Source organism: Corvus hawaiiensis, chromosome 2, assembly GCF_020740725.1.
Source record: "Corvus hawaiiensis isolate bCorHaw1 chromosome 2, bCorHaw1.pri.cur, whole genome shotgun sequence".
NCBI classification, from domain to species: domain Eukaryota; kingdom Metazoa; phylum Chordata; class Aves; order Passeriformes; family Corvidae; genus Corvus; species Corvus hawaiiensis.
Window position 1 is genome coordinate 49,461,149 of NC_063214.1, and position 22,260 is coordinate 49,483,408.

The window sequence follows — 22,260 nt, forward strand, 5'->3', positions numbered from 1 at the left end:
ACTCAGTATAGAAAGAGTTACTAACTAGACAAATATAGGTCTTATTTTAGGAGATTAAAAGTAAGATGTTTGTCTTTCAAAGAAATAATACAAGAAAATTTCTATTTCTGCAACTGTATCAGAAACCTCTCTGATGTAATTTCTACATCTCTATAAATAAAATTCTTGACAGATTAAGATTTCTAAACTTGTCAAAACCCCCTCTAATACTTATTATTTATAGCAACATACAACTTTTTTGGTAGTGCAGTTATACTTTACAATTGTCCAGAATCATAGAATGAAGAATAATTTAGGAGGAGGTAGAATGAAGAGAAAAATAGGATACTTGAATCTTGTAAAGAACTATCTAATAGTATTTAAGAATTTCTAGAACATTTAGAAGAATAGTCGTCGTATTTATTAACAAAAATATGTTCTCCTAATGAATGAGAGGCACACTACCAAGAATAAGTCCCTAGAAAAATATCAGATGCCAGAAGAAAAGAGAGACAAAAGTAAGACCTTAAATGTGACCTAAAATCTTCCCAGTAACTAAAAAGTCTAGAAAGACTTCATTGCAGCTCTGAGACCAAGCCTGGAGGGGAAGGAATGTCCTAGAACTCAGCAAGGGACTGGTTCAATAACAGAGGGGGTTTTTTTTCGTTTCTGTCACCTCTGCTATTTTAGGATGTATTCAAGCATATACTGTATTTTCTTTTGGTTGTTTTGCTCTGCTTTTTAATTTAAGCCTGCTTTCAGATTGCTTTGTGACATTCACTTGGAGGAAATTGTCTAGGAAAGTACATCTCAAAAGTCAATTCAGCGTTTCATCACACAGAACAAGCATTTTTCAGTACTAACATTGCTGTCTTACATTAAATATTCATCCATCTAATCTCACTGTGGTTGTCTTGATACCTATATATTTCTGTTCTTTAAAAGTTACTAATAAAACAGTAGCTCCTTATGGTTCTATCCTAGATCATGAATATTCCCTGTTTGGATACACAATTTGAGGTAGTCATTACTTTCAACACTTTACATTCTGTTTAAAAACAGTACTGAGGGAAATTGGCAGTAGGGGAAAAAAATTAAACCAAGCATATTCTACTGCATTAATAGGCACAACATCCATCATCTAATATGCTGATAGCACTTTGAAAGTTTTGCTTTTTAAAATAAAGGTTTGCTTTATAATAATTTCAAACTTGATGTCCTTCATATTCAGTTGAAGTCCCATATTTCGTATTTTCTATAGATTTTATATTGTTTTTAATATTTACATGTTTTATTCTATGCAAAAAGTCACTCAATTCTTCTATTTTTTTCCCAGGTGCTTTGCCATACTTTAAAAATTTATCATCTTGCCTCAGAATGACCTTATTTTTCTATTGGTTTTGATAATGAAGGAATGATCAAAACATGGAGAAAGGACGAGCTTTAGAACTCAACAAAAGGAGTAATAAAGAGAATATTTAAAGGATTGAAGGGGAAAAAAGGTCAGAACACAGAAGAAATAGAGACTGAATGACTGAAGATCATGATAAAGAATATAAAGAAAAGCAAATCAAGACTATGAGTAATAGTATTCTACATCCAGTTCTAATGTCTTCAGTATAAAAATGAACTCTGATGAATCAACTCATTAAAAAAAACCCAAAAACCAGAAAGAAGAATGTTTTCCTGAAAAGTAAATTTTCTAGACACTGAAGAACAGCTTATTTTTAAATAGTATTACTGTATGGTGAGCTAACAAGTGAATTGGTTTGTGCATTTTGTTTACGTGAAGATACTTCTGAGATTCAGGCTTCAAATTTACCAATCAAATGATAAACACAAGGGTGGAAATGTAAGTGCAAACAAACACTGAGAAGAATAAATGCCGAAAAAATTAATTGTGAAGACATTTAAACATAGAAGCATCTTATCTATAGATACAACAAACTCCTTCACTAAGTCTTTTGGTCACGATTGGGAGTATTTCCGTAGGTCCACATTGACACAACCATAAACTATGAATTAAGACTCAGGAAACACATGAGGAAATTACATGATCTACAGTATGCTTGAGATACTTAAACTGACTTAATCTGGTCCAAAACAAATGTACTGATGTGATCACTTGCAATTGTGAGATAAGAGATGATCCACAATACCAAAACCATGACACAGCTATTGCATATGCAAATCCTATAAATACAACAGAATTAAGACTAAGTGGAAGAATACTATTTGAATAAAATTCTTCATCCTTGAATACATTTTACTAAATGAGTATCTATTGTTTTATCACAAATTTTCATCCTTCTTCCTTTGCCTTTTTGTTCATTTATAATTTTCATTTGTGTCATTTCCAGTTCAAGCAATATAGTCTATCATATCTTAATGGATTTTTACATGAGTGTCTTATTTATGGGAATGCAACTTCAAGAGACATTACTTTAAACTTTGGCTTAGAGCTAGTCTGTTTGAACCATTAGAAGTTGGTTTCACTATAAGAGAATACAAAAGACACATTACCTCGGCTTTTGGCGGCTTCTTTCAAAGCAGCAAGAACCTCAGGCTTCAGGTCATCAGAGAGTAACTTTCCTTCCAGGCCAGGAAAGAGTGATCTAGCACACCATGAAAAAAAAGAAAACAAAAAAAGGCCCCCACACTTTAGCATAATTTATTTATGTTACTGCACAGACATTACCAGCTTGGTAATCATCATGGTAGAACAGTAGCATGCAAAGCAATCACGTACATATGCAGAGTAGGGCTTTCAGTGGGCATTTTCTGACAAATGAAAAAATCCTACATTTAGAAGGAGAGGGTAGTAAGAAAGTAATTTTTCCAACTATTCTTCTTTTCAAAGCAGGTTTTCTTTTGATAGAAAAACTGGGATTAAAAAACTATTTTCACCTATTTGAATTGTACAAAAAAAAAGTTAAAATAGTACCTACCATTCTATGTCTCTTAGAATTCTGTTTGAAAAGTGTACAAAAAATACAACACATAATTCTAGAATGTCACACAGGTCTGTGGATTTGAAAAGATTTGCAGATTTCAGATCTGTGATCAATAGTTAAAATTATTGTGCGAAGAGTTTCATCCTGCCCTTCTCTTGCTTTAGCTCTTAAAACTAGATCGCTTTTCAGGGCTTTGGTCTTTGTGAAATCAAAAATAAAATATCCAGTTTAATTCTGATCACAGGTATGTTCATTAGACAAACCAACACAGAATCTTGTTCTTCCACAGAGTTAACAGAAAGAAAATGCTTAAGAGCTTATTTTACCTTCTTAGCAGGCTCCAAATTTGAATAAGAAAAGAGCCAATCTCCTAAATTGAAAGGGGTTTGAAACATCTAACATGCATAATTTATCATACTTAAAACATTAGAATTAAAGATACTTGATGCAGGCAAGAATAGAGGCAAAGAAAGCATTACTATTTCAAATTTCTGTTTTAGCACAGCTAGCAAGGAGATTTATGACTGTTATCATATGCTTTTGAATCAGTTTTACAAGGCCTATCAAACCAAGTCCACTACCAATGGAACATGAACTGGATAAGATATACTGGTGTCCTCAAGTTTCAAAAAAAGTATCTTATATCTAGTCTGAAGCAGGGCTCTACTTTGTTAGTCTCATCATGGGAATGTTTTCCGTTTTAGTATGCTGCTGTAACTTCTGGAAGGAGTGCAAGAACAACAAAAGATAAATCATCTCACAATTGATACTAAAGAACATTTTTTTTAGAAAAAGACACTAGAATCACAGGCTCTAAGTGGTTTTAATCCCCTGATAAATAACCTGAATTGTTTAGAGCAAGAAAGATTATGGGTTTATGATTATGGGTTTAAATTTACGGAGCTCCTGGAGTGCATCCAGCAGAGGGCTTTGAAGATAATTAAGGGACTGGAACATCCCTCCTATGAGGAAAGGCTGAGGGAGCTGGGCCTGACCAGCCTTGAGAGGAGACGACTGAGAGGGGACCTCATCCACATCTATATGTATCTGAAGGGAGGGTGTCAAGAGAGTGGAGCCAGGCACCTTTTTGTGGTGCCAAGGATACAGGCAATAGGATACGAGGCAAAGCGCCTCGGCAAAGAGAAACCAATGCACAAGAAGTTCCAGCTGAACACGAGGAAGAACTCCTTCACTGTGCAGTGACCACACACTGGAACAGGCTGTCCAGAGAGGTTGTGGAGCCTCCCTCACTGGAGATACTCAAGAACCATCTGGACACAATCCTGTACCGTGTGCTCCAGGATGGCTCTGCTTGAGCAGGGAGGTTGGAAGGGACCACAGGGGGTCATCTGACCCGTTCTGTGATTCTGATTAGAATATAGCAGAAAAAAACCAGCAGCAGACTTGAAGATATGCAAACTGTTTTCAAGAAGCATGGGAAGACAAGTTACCTGCATCCAGCTGCTTTTCTTGAAGATTGGCTGTCTATATGTATATTCAAAACACATTTTACGTAAGGACCTCACTTGAAGCACTTTTTACCTTAATAATATCTCTATGGGCACACTCCAACCCACCTCTACTTCCCTCATAAACAGTCCATAGAGCAGGAAAAGCAACAAAAACAGGCCAAGTGTCACATTCTCTCAAGCTGAATGTCTGGAAATTAGTGGAACTCTGAGGCAAAGGAGAAGGTGGGATTATTGTAAACATACATGCAGGTAGCACATTGTAAGGGGAAACAGAAAGACAGCTGGTATGTCTGAGTGACTTCAAGCCATACATCTTTAGAGATTATGTGGAGAATGGTCCAGATTTAAGAAGTATTTAATACATGCGTAATCCAGTACAGACATAAAAAGCAGTAGTCATGCTTTCTCCCCAGTGACCCCAAGCTCATTTATTCCAGCTAGCCTGCTCTTTGCTATCCTCTCCCCAGTGTCAGTGCAAGCTCTTTTGGCTGATGAAATGAGGACCAAATTGGAGCACTAGTGCAGCCGGGAAATAAGCAAGGAAAAAAGCTAATTGGAGAGGGACTGGAAGGAACAAAAGGAGAGCAGATGTAAAAGTACTACCTCACTGAAAGAAGTGTTGTGATAAAAAAAAACTAAAAACAGATGTAATCTCAAGACTTAAGTTTAATAAAAGCTCTTATCATTACCTAATTTAATGAACTTCCTAGAATGCATATTTCTAATCTCCTCCTATTTGTAATTCCCAGAAGAAAATGGACTTGAAAGGTATCCCGAGGTATTCTCTTGAAGCGTAGATCACACAATTCTTTTATAAAGGGTTAATGGCAAATGGGTGTCAAATTTTTCAAATGAGACAGATGAACACAGACATACACATATATACAAAAAAAAGAGTTCTATCTATGCATTATTTCATCACAATACAGGCTGCTGCATACCTTGATTGTTGATAAGCAAAGAACAGTCTGAAGCTCTGTTTTAACATGTACCTTAAAAAAAAAAAAACACTAACAAAAAACCCCCCACAGTATTACAAATATTAAGCATACCTGGGATATTCTTCTGAGGTTATGTAAACTACATCCTGTTCTGACACAGATGAGGAAAAAGGAATAAAATTCCCATTCTGTAAAGGCAAAAGCTCCAATCCAATCAGTTCACTATAGACTCCATCAGAAAGCACAAATTCTAAAAGATGAAGCTTTTCTTCAGCAGGTCCACTGTGTCCAGATTTCCGTAGCACTTGTCGCACTACAGTGGGAGTCACTTTTTTCACAGCTTTAGCAGTAGAAATAGTAAGATGCACTGCACTAGCAATATTTGCTGGTACCTTGGCAATCTGCTTCCCTGAATTCTGGAGGTAGTTGAGAACAGACTGTGTGTACTCCAAACTCTCATCCATTTCAGAAAAGTGCACCTGTTCCACCTTTATCCACTGATTACTCACTGAGTAAATAACTGTATGCTGGAGCAGGTCTCTAAAGAGAGGTAATACAATTGGTTTCCAGGGTACCCTGATTTTGTTCTCATCAGGCCATAACCTATAAATTCTTTCAGCTGACAACGGAAAATCTGAATTCTTCTCAGTCTCCATTCGTTTGATAGCTTCCAAAATAAGGGTGGTATATGCCTTAGGCACTATATTTACCACAAGAAGATCATTCCACAAAGCTGCCGGATCTCTCCACTGATCCAACTCTCGCCATTTGATACTCCTCCTATTGTCTGTGAGACCAAAGAAACCACTAACATGAACTGGGAGTCCAGTTTTGCTTTCTTCGCCTGGAGGCAAAGGCAGAAAACAAAAAGCTCTTCCTGAAAAGTCTGCTACGGCTCCATTTTCCTCCACATTAGTTGCTAAAGACATGGCTATTCCAATTGTAGGAACAAATTTCAAGTCATCAGCTAAAGAATCCAGCTCTGTACACATTCCTCGACCACCCACACAATTACACACTAACCAAGATGTTTTCTGTGCGTCTTTAACACTCTCATCTTCTACAACTATATTTACATGGTATGTCACACATGTTATACTATTGCTTGGAACTCCCTTACAGTACTGATTTATTGCAGTTCCCAGGATTTTGATAGAATTGGGTCTCTCATGTTTCAAGGCCTTGTTCTCGCTGGCAGTTACTCTAAAAACCAGCCTCTCTGTTCCATCAACTTCCCGAACGTGCAATGAAACGTCCTGAACACTCTTCAGGAAAAGCAATACTGTGTCCGCATCTGCTCTGAAGGATTCAAACAGCTCCAGAACCTTCTGTTTGTCGTAAACATTGCTGCTCAGTTGGGAGGGCTGCAGGCGAAGTGGGAAACGAAAAAAGGTACCAGGGAAGTTTCCGTTCTTAAAGGTTTCCTTAGTGCTGCCAAATACACCAATGAAAGGTGCAAATTGGTCAGTAAGTTCATTTATTTCCTTGCTATCTTCTTTTAGATTCCAACACTGGCCTGACTCATGAGGTCCAAAAAGGGTTTGATGGGGATCAAGCATTCCAATCTGGTCACCACTGAAGATGCTAGGGACATCTGTATACATAAAAACCAACAATTATTAAAAATCCTAAAACAACATACTTTAAAAGTACAGTGTTAAGGAACAAACTTTAAAAAAGCGAGAAAAAAATATTCTAAAACCATGATGAACGGAGTATAATGCCCAGGGAACCGGCTGAGTGACCATCCCTGAAGGTATTTAAAAGACACATACACATGGCCCTTGGGGACATGGCTTAGTAGCAGGCTTGGTACCTTTTGGCTTACAGTTGGACCCAATGTTCTTAAAGGTCTTTTCCAACCTACATGATTCTGTGATTCTGATAACAAAATTCAGTGCTTACTGACAGGGAAGAAACAAGCACACACCTATTCTGCAATTGAATATATAAATACTCATTCAGCTATTTGAATTCTAGCAGACAGAGAGCAACAGCAAATACAATTACTTTCAACTACATACTTTTATGTTTCCAGCATTTTCAAGAAAAAAAACATCTAATTTATTACAAGTGTGCTCTATTAGATTCATACTTTGCAGATCTTGAAGGCTGGCAAACAGTAATCCTGTACATTTAAAAGCACAAATTCCCAGAATTATCAAACCACTGAATGTATTAATTTTATTCATGCTCAGCTAGGCAAAATATTGTTAAAAAATATCATGTATCTTAAAAATTCACTTCACAAGGTAAAAAATTTTATTTCAGCAAAACTTTGCCTCTTATTCTGTACTATTATAGGTGCGGAGACTGTAAGCATTATTCATGCTTCTTCTGTACCACAATAAAACATTCTGGGAGAATAATATGTTTCAAGACTGGATATTACCTGCTTGTGAAACAGTATGTACTATCTCTTTCAATTGTAAATGTGCATATACCTCTATTACATAATATCCTTTCTAGCAGGAAATAAAAATCACTACCTACTATACAAAGAACCTGCAAAAGAGTTTCAGTCTAGTGAGTAGAACTTCCACACTTCTACTTGGATAGCTACCATACATTATGAGCCTCTATAAAATGAGCACCAGTGTATAATTGAAATACCAGTGTAAAGGAATGTGCATTTCAATATAAGGGACTAAGTAGATAATGATGCTAATAGAACAATCTTCTTCAAAAACATTCAGAATCAAACAGATATCTTACAGGATTGCAAAAAATAGGAATGCTTCATAAGAAAATCTAGCCATGTACTAATTTTAAAACGCATTATAGAGAAAATATTAAATGTTCGTGAATATCTAAAGTAATTTAATTATTTAAAACTTCAACATTTTCTTTTTAAAATAACTACAAAGAGTACCTGTTATATGATAAACTGAATTAAAGCCAATTCCAAATCTTCCAACTTTCAGGGGATCATCTTTCTTCCTGCTTCTTGCTATTTCCTGTATACCATGCCAGTCTTCAGGGGTGAAAATGGCATCATTGTACGCATAAAATGCTGGCCCTATAATAAACAGGCAAGAATTAAAAAGATGACAGAAGAAAACTATTTAATGTTTAAAATTTCTAGGAAATGAAGTCACAGACCTGAGAAAGCATTTCTTTGAAGTATGCATGTGCAAATTGAATGGGGAAGCTATGACTTAAGCTGACATCAAATTATGACTGGTAATGAAAAAAAAAGCAAAATGCAAAAGCAAAAGCAAGGAGATGAATTTAACTCTGTACATGGTAGTTAGATTTATATTCTGATGTGGTATTTAATTCTCGCATCCACATTTTAAAAGAATGATTCTGAAAAACTGAACAAAAAGCAGAAAACAATGAAACTTCTGAAAAAAGTATCATGTGGCACAAGACTTAAACTCAATCTGTTCAGTCTATCGAAAAGATATCTGAAAAATGTACTAGTCACAGTCCAGAGATACCTCCACTGGAAGGGAATATAAGGCAAGATATAACAATAACCTGTGTCTAGAAAGTAAGGCAGACAAATTCACATTAGAAGACATAATAAGGCTGATTAACGACTGAAAGAAGCCAGAAGAAAGAAGTAGTGGATCATCCATCATTGAAATCTACAAATCACAACTGAATGCCTTTCAGGATGACTATGCAAACTAATTTGCTTGTTAAATACATAACTGACCTTCATCTCACAAAGCCATAGTAAATGATGTAAAATGATGCTAAAGTTTCAATAAACTGTATTTGCAGTATACAGGCAATATGGAGCAACGCTGGGTGTAAGGGCAAGAGAAAAAGGATGGGGAAGAAAACTGAACTGCCCAGACAATGCTGAAATGTAAAGGGCTATGGTCATCTTACATTAAGAACTGGTGTGCTGGCTTGGGCTTCTTGGTAGCTGGGGGCTGTATTTTGGATTTGTGCTGGAAACAGTGATGGTAACACAGGGCTGGTTCAGTTATCATTGAGCAGGGCTTACACAGAGCCGAGGCCTTTTCTGCTTTTCATGTGGTCCAAACAGCAAGTGAGCTGGGGGTGCATAAGGAGCTGAGAGGGGACATAGCCAGGACAGCTAACCCCAAACAACATGCATATTGAAGAACAATGACCACATTTAATAAAAATTATATTTACCCTGATATTGTGCCATGTCCTTGGACCATAATGTTTCTGTTCCATACTGAGTTTCATCATATAGAAACCTAACCTCTGTGGCACCAGCATCTTCTGCATTCTGTATCAGTTCCTGAGGCAGAAAAAAAATAAACAAAACAAAGTGTAATGCAGTAATACATATTCTAGCAATGGCTTTTGAACTTAAACAGTAGAAAATAATAAGCAATTGTCTCAAGTGTAATTATTTTCATACTTTTCAACCAAAATGGTTTTATCCAGTTTACCTGCATGAGAATAGGTATCCTTATAAAACAAATATTCAGACAAATACTATAAATGTGATTTGAATTTGAAGCTTAAGCACCATACAAAAGCAGTCACAAAGCTGAGAAACAAGCTACTAAGCTGTTACTAGTATATTATCCTGAATCAGAGCTGTAGAAGTCTAAAAACAACACAAATGTGAGAAGGAAAAAAAAGAATTTTCATGTTTATCAAAGTGTATTGTTAAGCCTTTACAAACAGTTGTACAACAACAGTGAGGCACCCATCCACAAAAGGGTAATACACAGCACTCTTCTTTACGTCAACTGAATTAAGTTCAGGTTAACATTTCACAGTATGAACCAACCATTCAAGGGCCACGATGCTCACACTTCTAAACCCCTTTGACAAAGGGCTGCAAAACAGCTCTGACCAGTAGCTCCCTAAGCCATGAACCAACAGAGCAGCGCCCCCGTTGATTTAAACCCACAGACTGGAAAGAGGCTTATATTGAGTATTTGTTAAATAGTATTAGTAGTGGTAAGAGCTATGGAAAACTACAATGTCAGTAACACAACCATTAATAAAATATGCCTATTCAGTCCCATTCTCATCAACGGCAGACACGTAAGCATGGTTATAAATACCTACGGGATTACAGCTTCACACAATGCTCTGTTTACACTGAACCACCCCAGTGTATCAGGGCTCCAGATATATAAACACGTGTGTATGTTCATGTGGGTGTGTGCAAGGTTGGCATATGAAAGTACTTCAGCTGAATTGAAAAGCAACATAGATACATCACATGCAATGTATTCATAGACATAATTTCGTTCAGTTATGCATAAAAGACTTGATAGCAAGATGAGCTTGTACTTAGAAAATGCATTAACTAGCAGCAAGTATTTCAGATTAGGTTGCATTCAAATATACTGTTGAGACTAAAATAACCTCGCTGTTATCTAATATCTGGTTCCAAAATTATAACCCTTTGATTTTGCAGTTTGTGACAGTATGTTCGGTCTATAACGTATATTATATTGTCACTTCTACATAATTTTGAAGTATTATGAGATAGCAAGAAATATACCTACAGTTAAGCATAAATAAGAAATGTTTAAAGAATCTTTACAAGATGTTTATATGCAGTTCTTCTTCTAAAAGAACAATCATGACAGTTCTTCATGAAGATAAAGAAAGATAGCCCAAAGTCTTCAGAAATATTAAATACTAAGTATGGAAATCACCATGTAGTCAGACTTGCATTCATGCTGTGGCACATGGGGTAACTGCTACATTCAGCTGTAACAGCATTGTATCTGAAGAATCAAAACCCTGAAATAAATTTTAAGGTATCAGCAAAATTCCTGGTAGTAATCTCTCCCTAACAATCTGTTAACCCTAAATTGTAAACTATGAAAATACCATCATTTCTACTTTTAGATTTACCTATCTGATTTCTAAGGACATTACCTTACTTCTTCATGTTGGAATGAAAGTTTGGGTTTACAATGTTGACGAGATCTGAACCCTTCTTAATTCAAATACATTTTACAGATGCAACTAGTACTGAGAAATAATAAAAATGTAAGCACCCTCTTACAGACTGTAACAGACAGTACAGACGCTGCTCAGAATGTATCCAGGAAGCAGTTTGCCAAAACAGTTGAAGATAAGCTTATCTTGGGCATTCCCACTAAGCATAATCAGCTTCTAGTTCCATGGTTGCAAACAATACAACAGACATCAGGAACTGTCATCATCTATCAACATTTGTGTGTTTTGTATGTATGTATGTATAGATAGATAAAACAACTTTACCAGATTCCATTAGTTAGAATCTAGTATTCCCATACACTAAGAAAATTAGGTTCCTACCACCCATGTGATGAAGCATGCTGGATGAGAAGTCTAACATCCAACTAATCACCCCAGATGCTCTTAAAAACAAAAAAAATCAAACTGCCATTTTCAGATATTAACATAGGAAGCTATGATAAATCACACAAATCATCTTCTACTGAGCAAACCCAGAAATGTTTAAAGGAAAAAAACAAACAAAAACCACACAACTCTCTTTGCCTTGTCCACACAAATGGAAACATGTATCTCCTGTACTACTGTAAATATAAGATAAAACAACCATAAGATTTTCTGGAAAGTGTTAAACTTTGGTATTATGTCATGCATATTAAATGACGGTTAAATATGCTATTTATTGTCTACCTTAAGAATCTGTCCTCCCTCTGGGTATCTTCTTAATATATCCTTAAGAAAATCAACAAGTGGTGGAGTTGTTTGTCCAAAACGACCTAAAACCAAACAAATAAATTTAAAAATCCCCTGTGCATTATGCTACTATGCACCTAATTTCAGATTAAATAAAAAACCACTAAACAATTACTGCGAACTTAGATAATTTCTTTAAACTAACTTAAGGCCTGTTATTGTAAAGTCTTGTCTTTCCAAAATCAACTGTGAAAATACTACATTATAAATCTTTTAATTAAAAAAAGTAAAGCAGCAGTTTTGATGTTAAAGTCAACAAGCTGTTTCATATCTAGATGAAATAAATTTGGAGGCTGTCTTTGCAACAGTTATACCACAATTCCAACTACTTGATGTTCAAAAGTAGGAATTACTAAAAGACTACTATTTTTTAAGTAGCAGGACAGTATTCCAGGGCAGCAGTGGCTCTAACTCTTTTATAGCCAGTGATGATCCCTACTGACAGCTACACACAGGCACAGAAGGTTTTGGCTCTAGTGTACACCTCCTGTTCTGACACACTTTGGGCATGGACCTGGTGCCAGTTTTGGTGTTGCCAGAGCTTAACCCTGGAGGGAAAAGAGTCCAAGCATTATGAACATCTGCTCCAAGAGAAAAAGTTATCACAAAATTAAAGGTTCAGTACTCTTCAATTCAAACTCCGGTCTGAGGCTAAAGGGCAGCTCCCTTAACCAAACCTCTAAAACATGTGCTTCAAACAAATAGCAATGATGCAATCCTCACAAGGAAAACAGACCCTAATGATGCCCTATCTAAAGCATCCTTATAAAATTATTAACAAGTAATTATTCTCTCCCTCTCTTCTGCATATACGTGTGTTTATGAAACACACAGAATCAAACACGCATATTATGTATATTCTGGAATAAAACACTAGGAAAAAAAGCAAAGTGGAAAAAAGGGGACAAATAAGAGTTCTATTTGCTGAGAAAATGTCAAGCAAAAACATCAAATATTTTGTCTTTAAAATTTTCTTGTGTCACTTTATTTAAGGTAATTTAATAGCATCAATAAAAAAAATAAGCAAGAAATTGCAACTGACAGCTAAAGGTGTGTGAAATATTTTATAACTTTTGTTAATTTTACAGAAGTATATGAAAGTCAATATGCATACTTCCAAAATAAGGTGAACTGATCAACTGAAATTATCTAAAATCAAGAAACTAATCTTCTCTAAGTTAGGCAGGCAGGTGGAAGTATTTAAACAACACATTCACCATGGGAACCACAAAAACAGACAAATAACTTTTAAGTGATAGGAATGAAGATAGACTTTGTTCACTTTAAATCTAAGAGCAGAGCTGCTCTATGCATGTCACAACAGTTACTCTGGCTATAGATCATTATTTACTGCATCTTATCAAAGGCTGAACTGATTTTTCTTGACTATTAGGGCTGGTGATATTTAACACAAAACTGGTACCACAAATTTCAAGTAGAAACTTGTTCTCCCATAACAGCAGACAAGCACTCAGGAGCCCAGAGAGTCTGTGCAGTCTCCATCCTCTGAGGCTTTCCAACCTCCACCAGATCAACCCTCAAGCGACCCGGTCTGACCTCAGAGCTGTCCACACTTTGAGCAGGAAGGCTGGAGTAAAAACCTCCTGATGTCCCTTCCAACATGAATTATTCTGTGATCATATGAAAAGATCATGTGTTATTTGACAGACACCAGCAACGAATGAGCACAAAGGGGACACAGATGATCTTCAGAGTACTTCAGCAACCCATGTGCTTGGTCCTACTGACCATGCACTTCCAAGTGAGAAATTCAGGGCATTTCTTGATTCGTCTGCTGTAAGGAAAAATCTCTGAACTGAAAGACTCCGGAATGAACACAAAAGGCTGATACTAAAACCTTCAGATGTTTTAGATTGACTTACATCAGAACTGTGGGCCAGGAAAAGTTAAGCACTTTATCTAGACATAGACAGCTTACAGTGAAATCTCTAAGAAAATCTCCATTTCTAGGCACAGAAATACAGTGCCAGTTTTTCTTTCCCATTTAAGATTTCTTAGGGCCACTACACTTTATCCTCTATATACTTGCATGGTGGAAAATAAGACTTTTTTTATTTAGTCTACCACAGCCTACACACAGCAAAACATCAGAGCAAGCAGTCAAGAATGAGAGAAAGAAAAGCGTTTGATGTCATAGAACCATGAAGTCCATTTTTATAGGTGTTTTCTAATTACTTCAGGTTCTAGAGAATGTGAACACGAACTTCTGACTAATATACAAACTTCCCTCTGTTACTAAAAATCCATAATCCAGTTCATGGCTTGAACAGGCTAAGAAATACAATATTTTTGTGAGACCAAATAAAATATCTGCATGAAAAGAACAGTTTCCTTCTTCATCCTACCATCCCATTAGCAATTATTTCACTGCCTTGCAATAAAGTTATTGTGAGAAAAATACTAATGCTAGCAACCAAATAAAATAATTATGACAAATTTTAATTAGAGCATTTCTGAAGATATTCAGTTATCAAGACACCATATGAAAAGATACACCTTCGGTTTTCCTTAATAAAAATGTAAATAACAGACAGAATTAAAAGAAAACCAAACTATCAAAGAAAAAAACCTAAAAACAACGGAAGAAATCCAGAGATTTTTACCAGTGTCATATTTTTTTACATGGTGGTTACTGAAAAGATATCCTTTCAGTATCTGAATTGCTTTCAAGTATTCAGCTTCTTTTATATGAGACAAGGCAGCTACAACACTACCGAAAGGCAAGTCTTATTGATTCCAAAGGACAGCAATAACCTAAATTCTACACATTATATTACAAAGAAAAAAACAAATGCCAAGGCACTTAAAAAGAGAAGCCTAATTTTTCTAGAGTGGAATGAAAAGAACAAGTGTCAAACCTAGGACTTACATGAAAAATAATTGCTTCACATTTAAAGAAGATAAATTTTCAATTAACTCCATGTTGCATCAGAAAATGCTTTGAGCTTCCAGTTTATAAACAGAGACAAATATTTTCCATACCTCCTCCTTTCAACCCTTTTGACTGAAGTTTCAGAAAAACTTGATTTTGAGACTTCTGAAGATCCACAATCTTGATATCATCAGACAACTGAAGGAAAAAATAAGACAGAACTTGGTCAGAAGTTTCAGTTTGTTAGTAACAGGACCAAAACAAATCAGGTGGAAAAAATGCCTATAGAAGCATACTAAGAGCAAGCCATGGCCTCTTGTTTGTACATTTGAAAAAGTTTTGTATTCAGGGAAGTTCTGGAAGCATAAAATGAAAGCATTATTGTTCTAAGGTGAATGACCATAAAAAAAATTAACATATACAAGAAGTACATAATCTGTACTCCACAAGTACATCTGGGTATGCAATTTCACAGGGGGCTTAAACTAAGCAATATCAGCTCAAAGCAGCTAGCAAGATGCAATGTGTAGTAGAGACAGAAGTGTCAGAGAAACACCCCTGAAGAATTTGACAGCCTCATCCCCCATTACCTCTACAGGCAGACCGGTTGAAGGGACCACTGAAAGTCACCTAATCCAACCCCCAGTGGACTCACCAGGAACATCACTGAGAAACTGAGGCAAACTAAGCAACACATTCCTTAGCAGCCATTGGGAAATCTATTCAGTAATCACAGCACATAATGGTTTTGCTGCACTTCTCATTTCATATGATGTGTGTCTCATTCATATACTAAGTGTTGTTACAAAACTCATATGTTATCCTGCATGCAACAACAACAAATGCCAAATTAGAGGGCCACTGCACTAATTAGGATCTATATTAAAATATTATTATGTGAAATTATATGATTATATTAGTCTCAGTTTACAGCAAATGTTGGGACTACTTCCTCACTTCGATGGGTAAAAACAAATCACTAGAAAGCAGTTGGTGTTTACACAGACATAGATGCTTACAATCTAACTACATTCAATAAGCAAAAGACAGCCCTAGTCCAGAGTATGTCATCATTATTTAACAACAACAGTAATAATAAAAACTTACATTCTTTTTTATTTACACCAGTTTTAAATAGTGATTAAAGCAACAGTGGGTTTATCATAAAAATGCAGAAATATTGTACTTGAGTTGAACTTTCTCAAGACATAAAATTGGGTATAGCTACTCTGAAATGACTAAAATAAAAAGCAATCCATGGAATGCTCTAAACCATCACCAAGCATTAAAGGGATTGAGTAACTGAATATTCTAAGGTACAATTTTTGTACCAAAACACCACTAGAAACTTGGACATTGAATAGATCCAGATCAATAATTTAACACTGTAAGGACCTATGAGAAAAAAGGTACTGGATTTTACTTAACATCTGTAAATTGCACATAACAGTTCTAAAAAAAGGGGGGAAAAAATTTATGGATTAATATTCTACTACTCAGAAAATTAAAAAATAATTTGGTCCCAATAAACAGGAGTTCAAAAGTTTATAAAGTATTTTCAAATTTTCTACAGTACAGAATAAATGTTCCCATATAAATTCCAGTTTATTATAAAAAATAACCCAAACAAAGAGAATAGCAATTACAGCCTGCTTACTGACTGTTCCCTGAAAAAGATAAGTTTTCTGTGCTAGTCAGATCTTTGCTTCCAGGCAAATTTTAGAAAGTGATACAGAGTTCGTCCTCCAAAACAGGAAGGCCTGGAGAGAACAAAACCAAGGACACACAAAACCAGACAAGAAAACAAAAGATAAACTACACAGGGAGTTTGCTTCAAACCTGAGCCCTCAAAGACTACTTGTGTTCCCCAGGTTCTTAAAAGATTCCTTAAAACCAACACCTATATCTTTCCTTGTATCATAGAATGGTTTGGGTTGGAATGGGACATTTGAAGATGATGTAGTCAAACCCCCCCCCCACCATTGCCATGAACAGGAACTAGATCAGGTCTCTCAAAGCTCCATCCAACCTGATCATCAACACTTCCAGTCATGGGGTATCCACTATTTCTCTGGGAAATTTTCAGTGTCTTATCACCCTAATGCTAAAAAGTTTCTTTGTGCCCAATCTAAACTTACCCTCTTTCGGTTTAAAGCCATTGTCCCTTGTCCTATCACTTCAGGCCTTGATAGAAAGTCTCTTTCCATCTTTCTTATAAGCCCCCATCATATACAGAAAGACCACAACAAGGTTTCCCTAGAGCCCTCTCTTCTCTACGCATTTGCAAGTCCCGTTGCCCTATTTAACACTAGTTTCCAACCTCCTCTCTCTCCTCTTCTTGCCTCTACTCATCCCATCCCATCCCACCAGGTCTCCAGGTTCCCATTTCCCAAGAGCACAGCCGGAAGCACACCAAGCAGTATTGAAAGACTGACACCAGGTTGATGCCTTCAACAGAACAAGGTCATTCATTCATTCATTCGACTCTCTCCTGTGCCCAGACCTCAATTTTTAGCTTGTCACTTTCATCTCACTGTGATGTCAGCTCTGGTCTTGAAACTGACCAGAGTGGCAGGAGGGCAGAACAAGCACATCAGCACTCTTGGGTGAATTTCTGCTCTACCCAACAACTCCCCAAAGAAATTAGGATAAAACACAGGGAGAACATCAGGGAAAGGGGGGGGGAAAAAGACACAAAAACTCAGGTAATAAAAGCTGGCACCATCAAGAGCGGTATGAGGGTCGTCCAAGCACGGTCGACTTCCGTGCTTCCCACGAGAGGAACACCTACGGACACGCCGCGCTGCCCACGCGTGACACAAGAGCAGCCGGGCGGGGACTTCCCGCAGCCCGGCGCTGTGAGAGCCGCCCCGCCCGCGGAGCTGCCGCCGCCCCGCCCGCCCCTCACCTCTCTGCCGCGGTGCCACAGGCGCTGCTCGGCGGGGGGCAGCCCGGCCTCCGCGTCGATCCGCCTCTTCACGTCCCGCACGGCCGCGGACGGCGGCAGCTCGAAGGTCCTGCAGCCCAGGCAGTCATGGAGGACGGTCACCCGGGCCAGCCTGCGGCAACACGAGATACCAGATGAGAGAAGGCTCGCAGCGCCGCCGCCCGCTCGCTTCCCCCTCGGGCACCACGGAGGCCCGAGACGGGCGTCGGAGCCCGCGGGGTGCAGGGATGTGCGGGCGGGCAGGCGCTCTCCGAGAGGAAGCGGCGGAGCTGATCCCACAGCCTTCCCTCCCCGCCCGGCCCGGCCCGCACTCACATCCCGCCGCGGCACACAAAGGACCGCTGCTCGCCCCGCCGCCGGCGCTCCCCGCACGGGGAAGGGGTGGGGCTGCGCCGCCCGGAGATCGGCGCCGCGGAGGAGGCGGGAGGAGGAGGCGGGGGCGGGTGGAAGTGCCGCCCTTAGAGCGGCGGCCGTGGCTGCGGCGGTGCGAGGGGCCCCCCGGGCGGGTCCTCAGCCTCGGCGCACGGAGGCGTGTCCCGGCTCCCCGCGGCCCGTGCGCCCAGGGCCCTCGGGCGAGAGAGCCCGGTCGCCTGGGGCGAGGGAGAGGCTGCAGTCGCGTGTACGGCGTGAGCCGTGACTGAGGATGAGATGCAGAGATGGTACCGCAGGCACATCCCTCCTTCGGCAGGGAAGCATGCTGGTGTTTCACGTAATTCACAGCATTCAGGCACCACCGTATGGATCACACAGAGTTACGGCTGATAAACTTCATTGTTTCTCAAGGATGCAAAACACAGAAGGAAACATACTTTTTCTGCTCTCTGTCGGAGAGCCTGTGATAGGTCATACACCCTGCCTTACCTCACAAGCGTGTACGTTAAGTTCTCACACCATTCAAGACTTAAGGAAAGTGCTCTTGCTCCTGAAAACTGAGCCTTAGTCTGCCTGTAATCCCAATAAATTGAGAGGGCAGTTTGAGAAACTTATGGAGAGGGCTACTGTTCATCGTGTACAAAGTTCTGCACCCAGGGCCATGGGCTGTGCATCAGTGACGGGCTGAACAGCAGCCCTGCTCCAAAGGAGCTGGGGAATACCAAGCTTTCCAGATCAGGGAAAGTGAGTGTCTGCTCAGTGCTGTTGAGGCTGGATCTAGGATACTGCGACCAGAACATAGTGGTGTTTTGGGCTTCCTTTGTTCCCAGGCAGAGGGTTACTGGCATGGTCAGGGGCCCAAAGCACGCGACCTACAAAGAGTATATGGGGGGCTGTTTAGTCTGATGACGAGGAGACCATAGGGTGCAGTATGGTAACATCCTGCATGTACCTGAAGGGCAGTTTCAAAGGCCGTGGACCTGAGCTCTTCTTAGTACTGCAAGACTAACAAGGAGCAGTGGCAACAAACTGTAGCTTGGGAGGTTCACATGAGACAGCAGGAAAAATCCTGTCACTAGGAGGCGAGTTGTCTAGAGGTACTCTTCATTGGGGTGTTTCAAGGCTTAGCCATGACTGACCTGAACCAATACTGATCCTCCTGCTTTGAGCAAAAATATGGACTACAGACCTCCGTCCAACAGTTCCACTTCATTCCAACACTTCCATCACTTTCGATCCCTGGCTAAACTAAAAACATTTATGACTTTACTCAGTGACAGGGAGTTAAAACGGATAATTGACAACCAAAGGCAACAGAGTTTCTGTGGAAGGGCAAAAAGACACAATGAACCTTTGCAGAAGTGTATCGAGCTAAGAAAAAAAAAAAAAAGCTCACTAAAATTGATACAAGGCTAAAAAAACCACAAAGGTCAGGTGGGTCACGATCCAATACAGTATCTAGAGTTTTGCCAGTGCTACAACTGATTTCATTCATCAGCAATATTTGTATATGGACTTCTACAGGATTATAAGAAAATATTGAAAAATTGTGGGTCTGATCATGCTTTCACCAGAAATAACACAAAAACTATTTTAACATAAACAAGATGTCTCTCTTCACTTTTGTTTAGGACTCTGTTCATTTCTCTATCATTTCATCTTTTTAACTTTCCTTTTTGATACATCCTCTTCAGAGTTTGTCATCGTAGAATTTTTCCTACTATGTCCAAAAGAATGAGAAGGCTGCTTTCTAATCTCTTAATGTTTATCTTTTTATGTCTTAATACCAGCAGAAGGGTACGTCATGAGGGACACAAATGTGGATGACTGGGCAAAATGGAATGAGTTGAAACCCAATGCAGTTCCATCCATATTAGCTACTAAAATAGTCTCCAGACCAGTGGTGAAGCACCAAGCCACATGGGCAAAATCTAATTCTTCTTCTCTGCCTGGGATCACAGGAGTGATTTAGCCTTTTATGAAGCATGCACAATTGTTTGCATTGGACCCTGGAGAGGAACAAAGCTATCTCAGGAAACAGCCACCTCTCCATGTGAAACTTTTCAAATAGTGGGACACATTCAGGGCCATGGACTGTCCTGCTGTCAGTGCCAGGCTGAAGTCCCCCAAACTATGCCACATCACATGACAAGACAATACTTGTTGGGGAAGATGAAACAGGAAAGCCTTGGAAATATGATTGCCGGCCGTCCCGACTGGACCCCCGAACACACACCCGTAACCTACAAATACTCACAAATTATATCCTGTGATGATTTAACATTGGTATTGAGGAGAAAAAAACTTTGCGTACCACAGATTCTGTCTAGTATGTGACCTCTTTAGTAGAAGGGAAGAATTGGGAAGAACTGGTAATACAGAACTGGAACCTTTCAAGGTTCTGGACAGAGGAGTTGGACTCTTGAGCTCTTGGAAATTAGCCATGTCTGTTCTCCTCAGAAATCTGACCCCCTTATTTTTTCCTGATATCTAAATAAAAATATCCTAGAAATTGATGATACAGAAATAACACTGACTGAAAAAAAAAATTACATGTTCCAACTTTCAGATTTTTGCAACAATAACAACAAAAATAAATTTTAAAATCTTGCTTATCCATTTGAAAACAGAACTTGGAAGCTCGGTAATCCTAGCAAAGTTCAAGGTATAATGTACAAATTTGTTATGAAGAACTACTAAAAATGATTTTACATCACAATGTTAAAAGAAATTCGTTTGACCATACCAGCTAGGAATTTTTTAACTACCTATAGTGGTTAAAAAAAAACCCTAACTTTTGTATATAGAAGGGTTGGGTTTCATTTGAAATTTTTTTTATATTATTTCTACAATTTCCTATGCTAACAATTTTATAACCACTTTTCCAAGCAGAACAGCATTTAGATTTAAAAGCACGTATGGAAAATTCTCCTGTGGCTATAAATAAATTCTGTTTAGTTCAGAATGAAGTCATATAACCCATATAAGAAGGGACATGCAAAAGAAAAAAATTGTTAAAATTTTAACAGTCTCTGTAACATTAAATTATTTTTATAAAACAAAATGAAAGCTGGTTTCATAGTACAAGTTCCACGAAGACAGAAAATTCTGCATTGCAGAATCACCTCATATTTCCAATTATTTAAAATAAGACTGCAGTAGCAGAAAAAGATGGATGCAAGTCCCTTCCATCCTGTCAGTGTGATTAGAAAGATGGAATGGAGTCCACAAAAGGGGTGTATGGTGCGATAAGAAACAGACATGGCTTGGTCACTCCTGCCAGAGGAAAACCGCTGCAGTACAGTGGCTTCCAGCGCAGCAAGTAACCTTCTGCAGTGCTGGCAGGCAAGCAGCAGTGACTCAACAACTTCATCTGGGTTTGAGACAGTGCACACCAAACTTAAAGCAAAACCTTCTATGACACGGCAAGCACTTACCCCCATTCTTAAATCAACTCCTTAACTGTTACCAGCAGATGTTTTAAACATTGCACCATATCTATTTCCCAGCAGTCAGAGAGCACAGATTGCATTGGTCTATAGTCACTGCCAGGAGCTTGCTTTCCCCCTGCTTACTAATGCCTTTTCAAGAAGTTTGAAAGTAAGCCTACCATTTGTTGATGACACATGTGCTAGTCATTGGCAAGCCACCCCTTATTGTACAGTTTCTGTTTCATTTGAATAGCTCCACTAACAGAAAACATCTAATTTTTTTCTAGCTAGAGTTCCATGTAGTACAAACAGCCAAAAAAATCCCCAACCTCTGGCATGTGAAGTGTTTGATTCAAACAAAATATCTAGTTTTTCCCTCAGATCTATTACACAAATTGGGTGTTTTGATGAAACTATTTTATTTTAGGTTGGTGCAGTGAGTTTAAATAAATATTCCTACTTTGCACCCCTCATGTGAAACCACTATTATCAGTTTCTAAGCAAAATATCTGTATGATCATAGCTTAGTCAAACACTGAAGAACTGAAGAATTATCTTATTCCTTTTGCAAGCTGATTCATTTCTAAATGTCAGGTATCAACAGAACAGGATACTTT

General features: G+C 38.5%; 1 protein-coding gene across 7 annotated transcripts in view; it reads right to left on the reverse strand.

Annotated features, from left to right (window-relative positions):
• The window catches only part of SACS (sacsin molecular chaperone), a 58,111-nt gene that overhangs the window by 17,114 nt on the left and 18,737 nt on the right, over window positions 1–22,260 (reverse strand). For 6 of the 7 annotated variants that reach the window (XM_048294881.1, XM_048294883.1, XM_048294879.1 and 3 more), the window contains 7 exons: window positions 17,802–17,952; window positions 15,004–15,091; window positions 11,938–12,023; window positions 9,463–9,574; window positions 8,219–8,365; window positions 5,458–6,940; window positions 2,503–2,594 (listed from right to left, as the gene is read on the reverse strand). In XM_048294881.1, the coding sequence (XP_048150838.1) occupies window positions 2,503–2,594; window positions 5,458–6,940; window positions 8,219–8,365; window positions 9,463–9,574; window positions 11,938–12,023; window positions 15,004–15,091; window positions 17,802–17,952 (2,159 nt within the window). Of the gene's footprint in view, window positions 1–2,502; window positions 2,595–5,457; window positions 6,941–8,218; window positions 8,366–9,462; window positions 9,575–11,937; window positions 12,024–15,003; window positions 15,092–17,801; window positions 17,953–18,155; window positions 18,242–22,260 lie in introns of those variants that run through there. The other variant, XM_048294885.1, reaches the window with a different exon arrangement.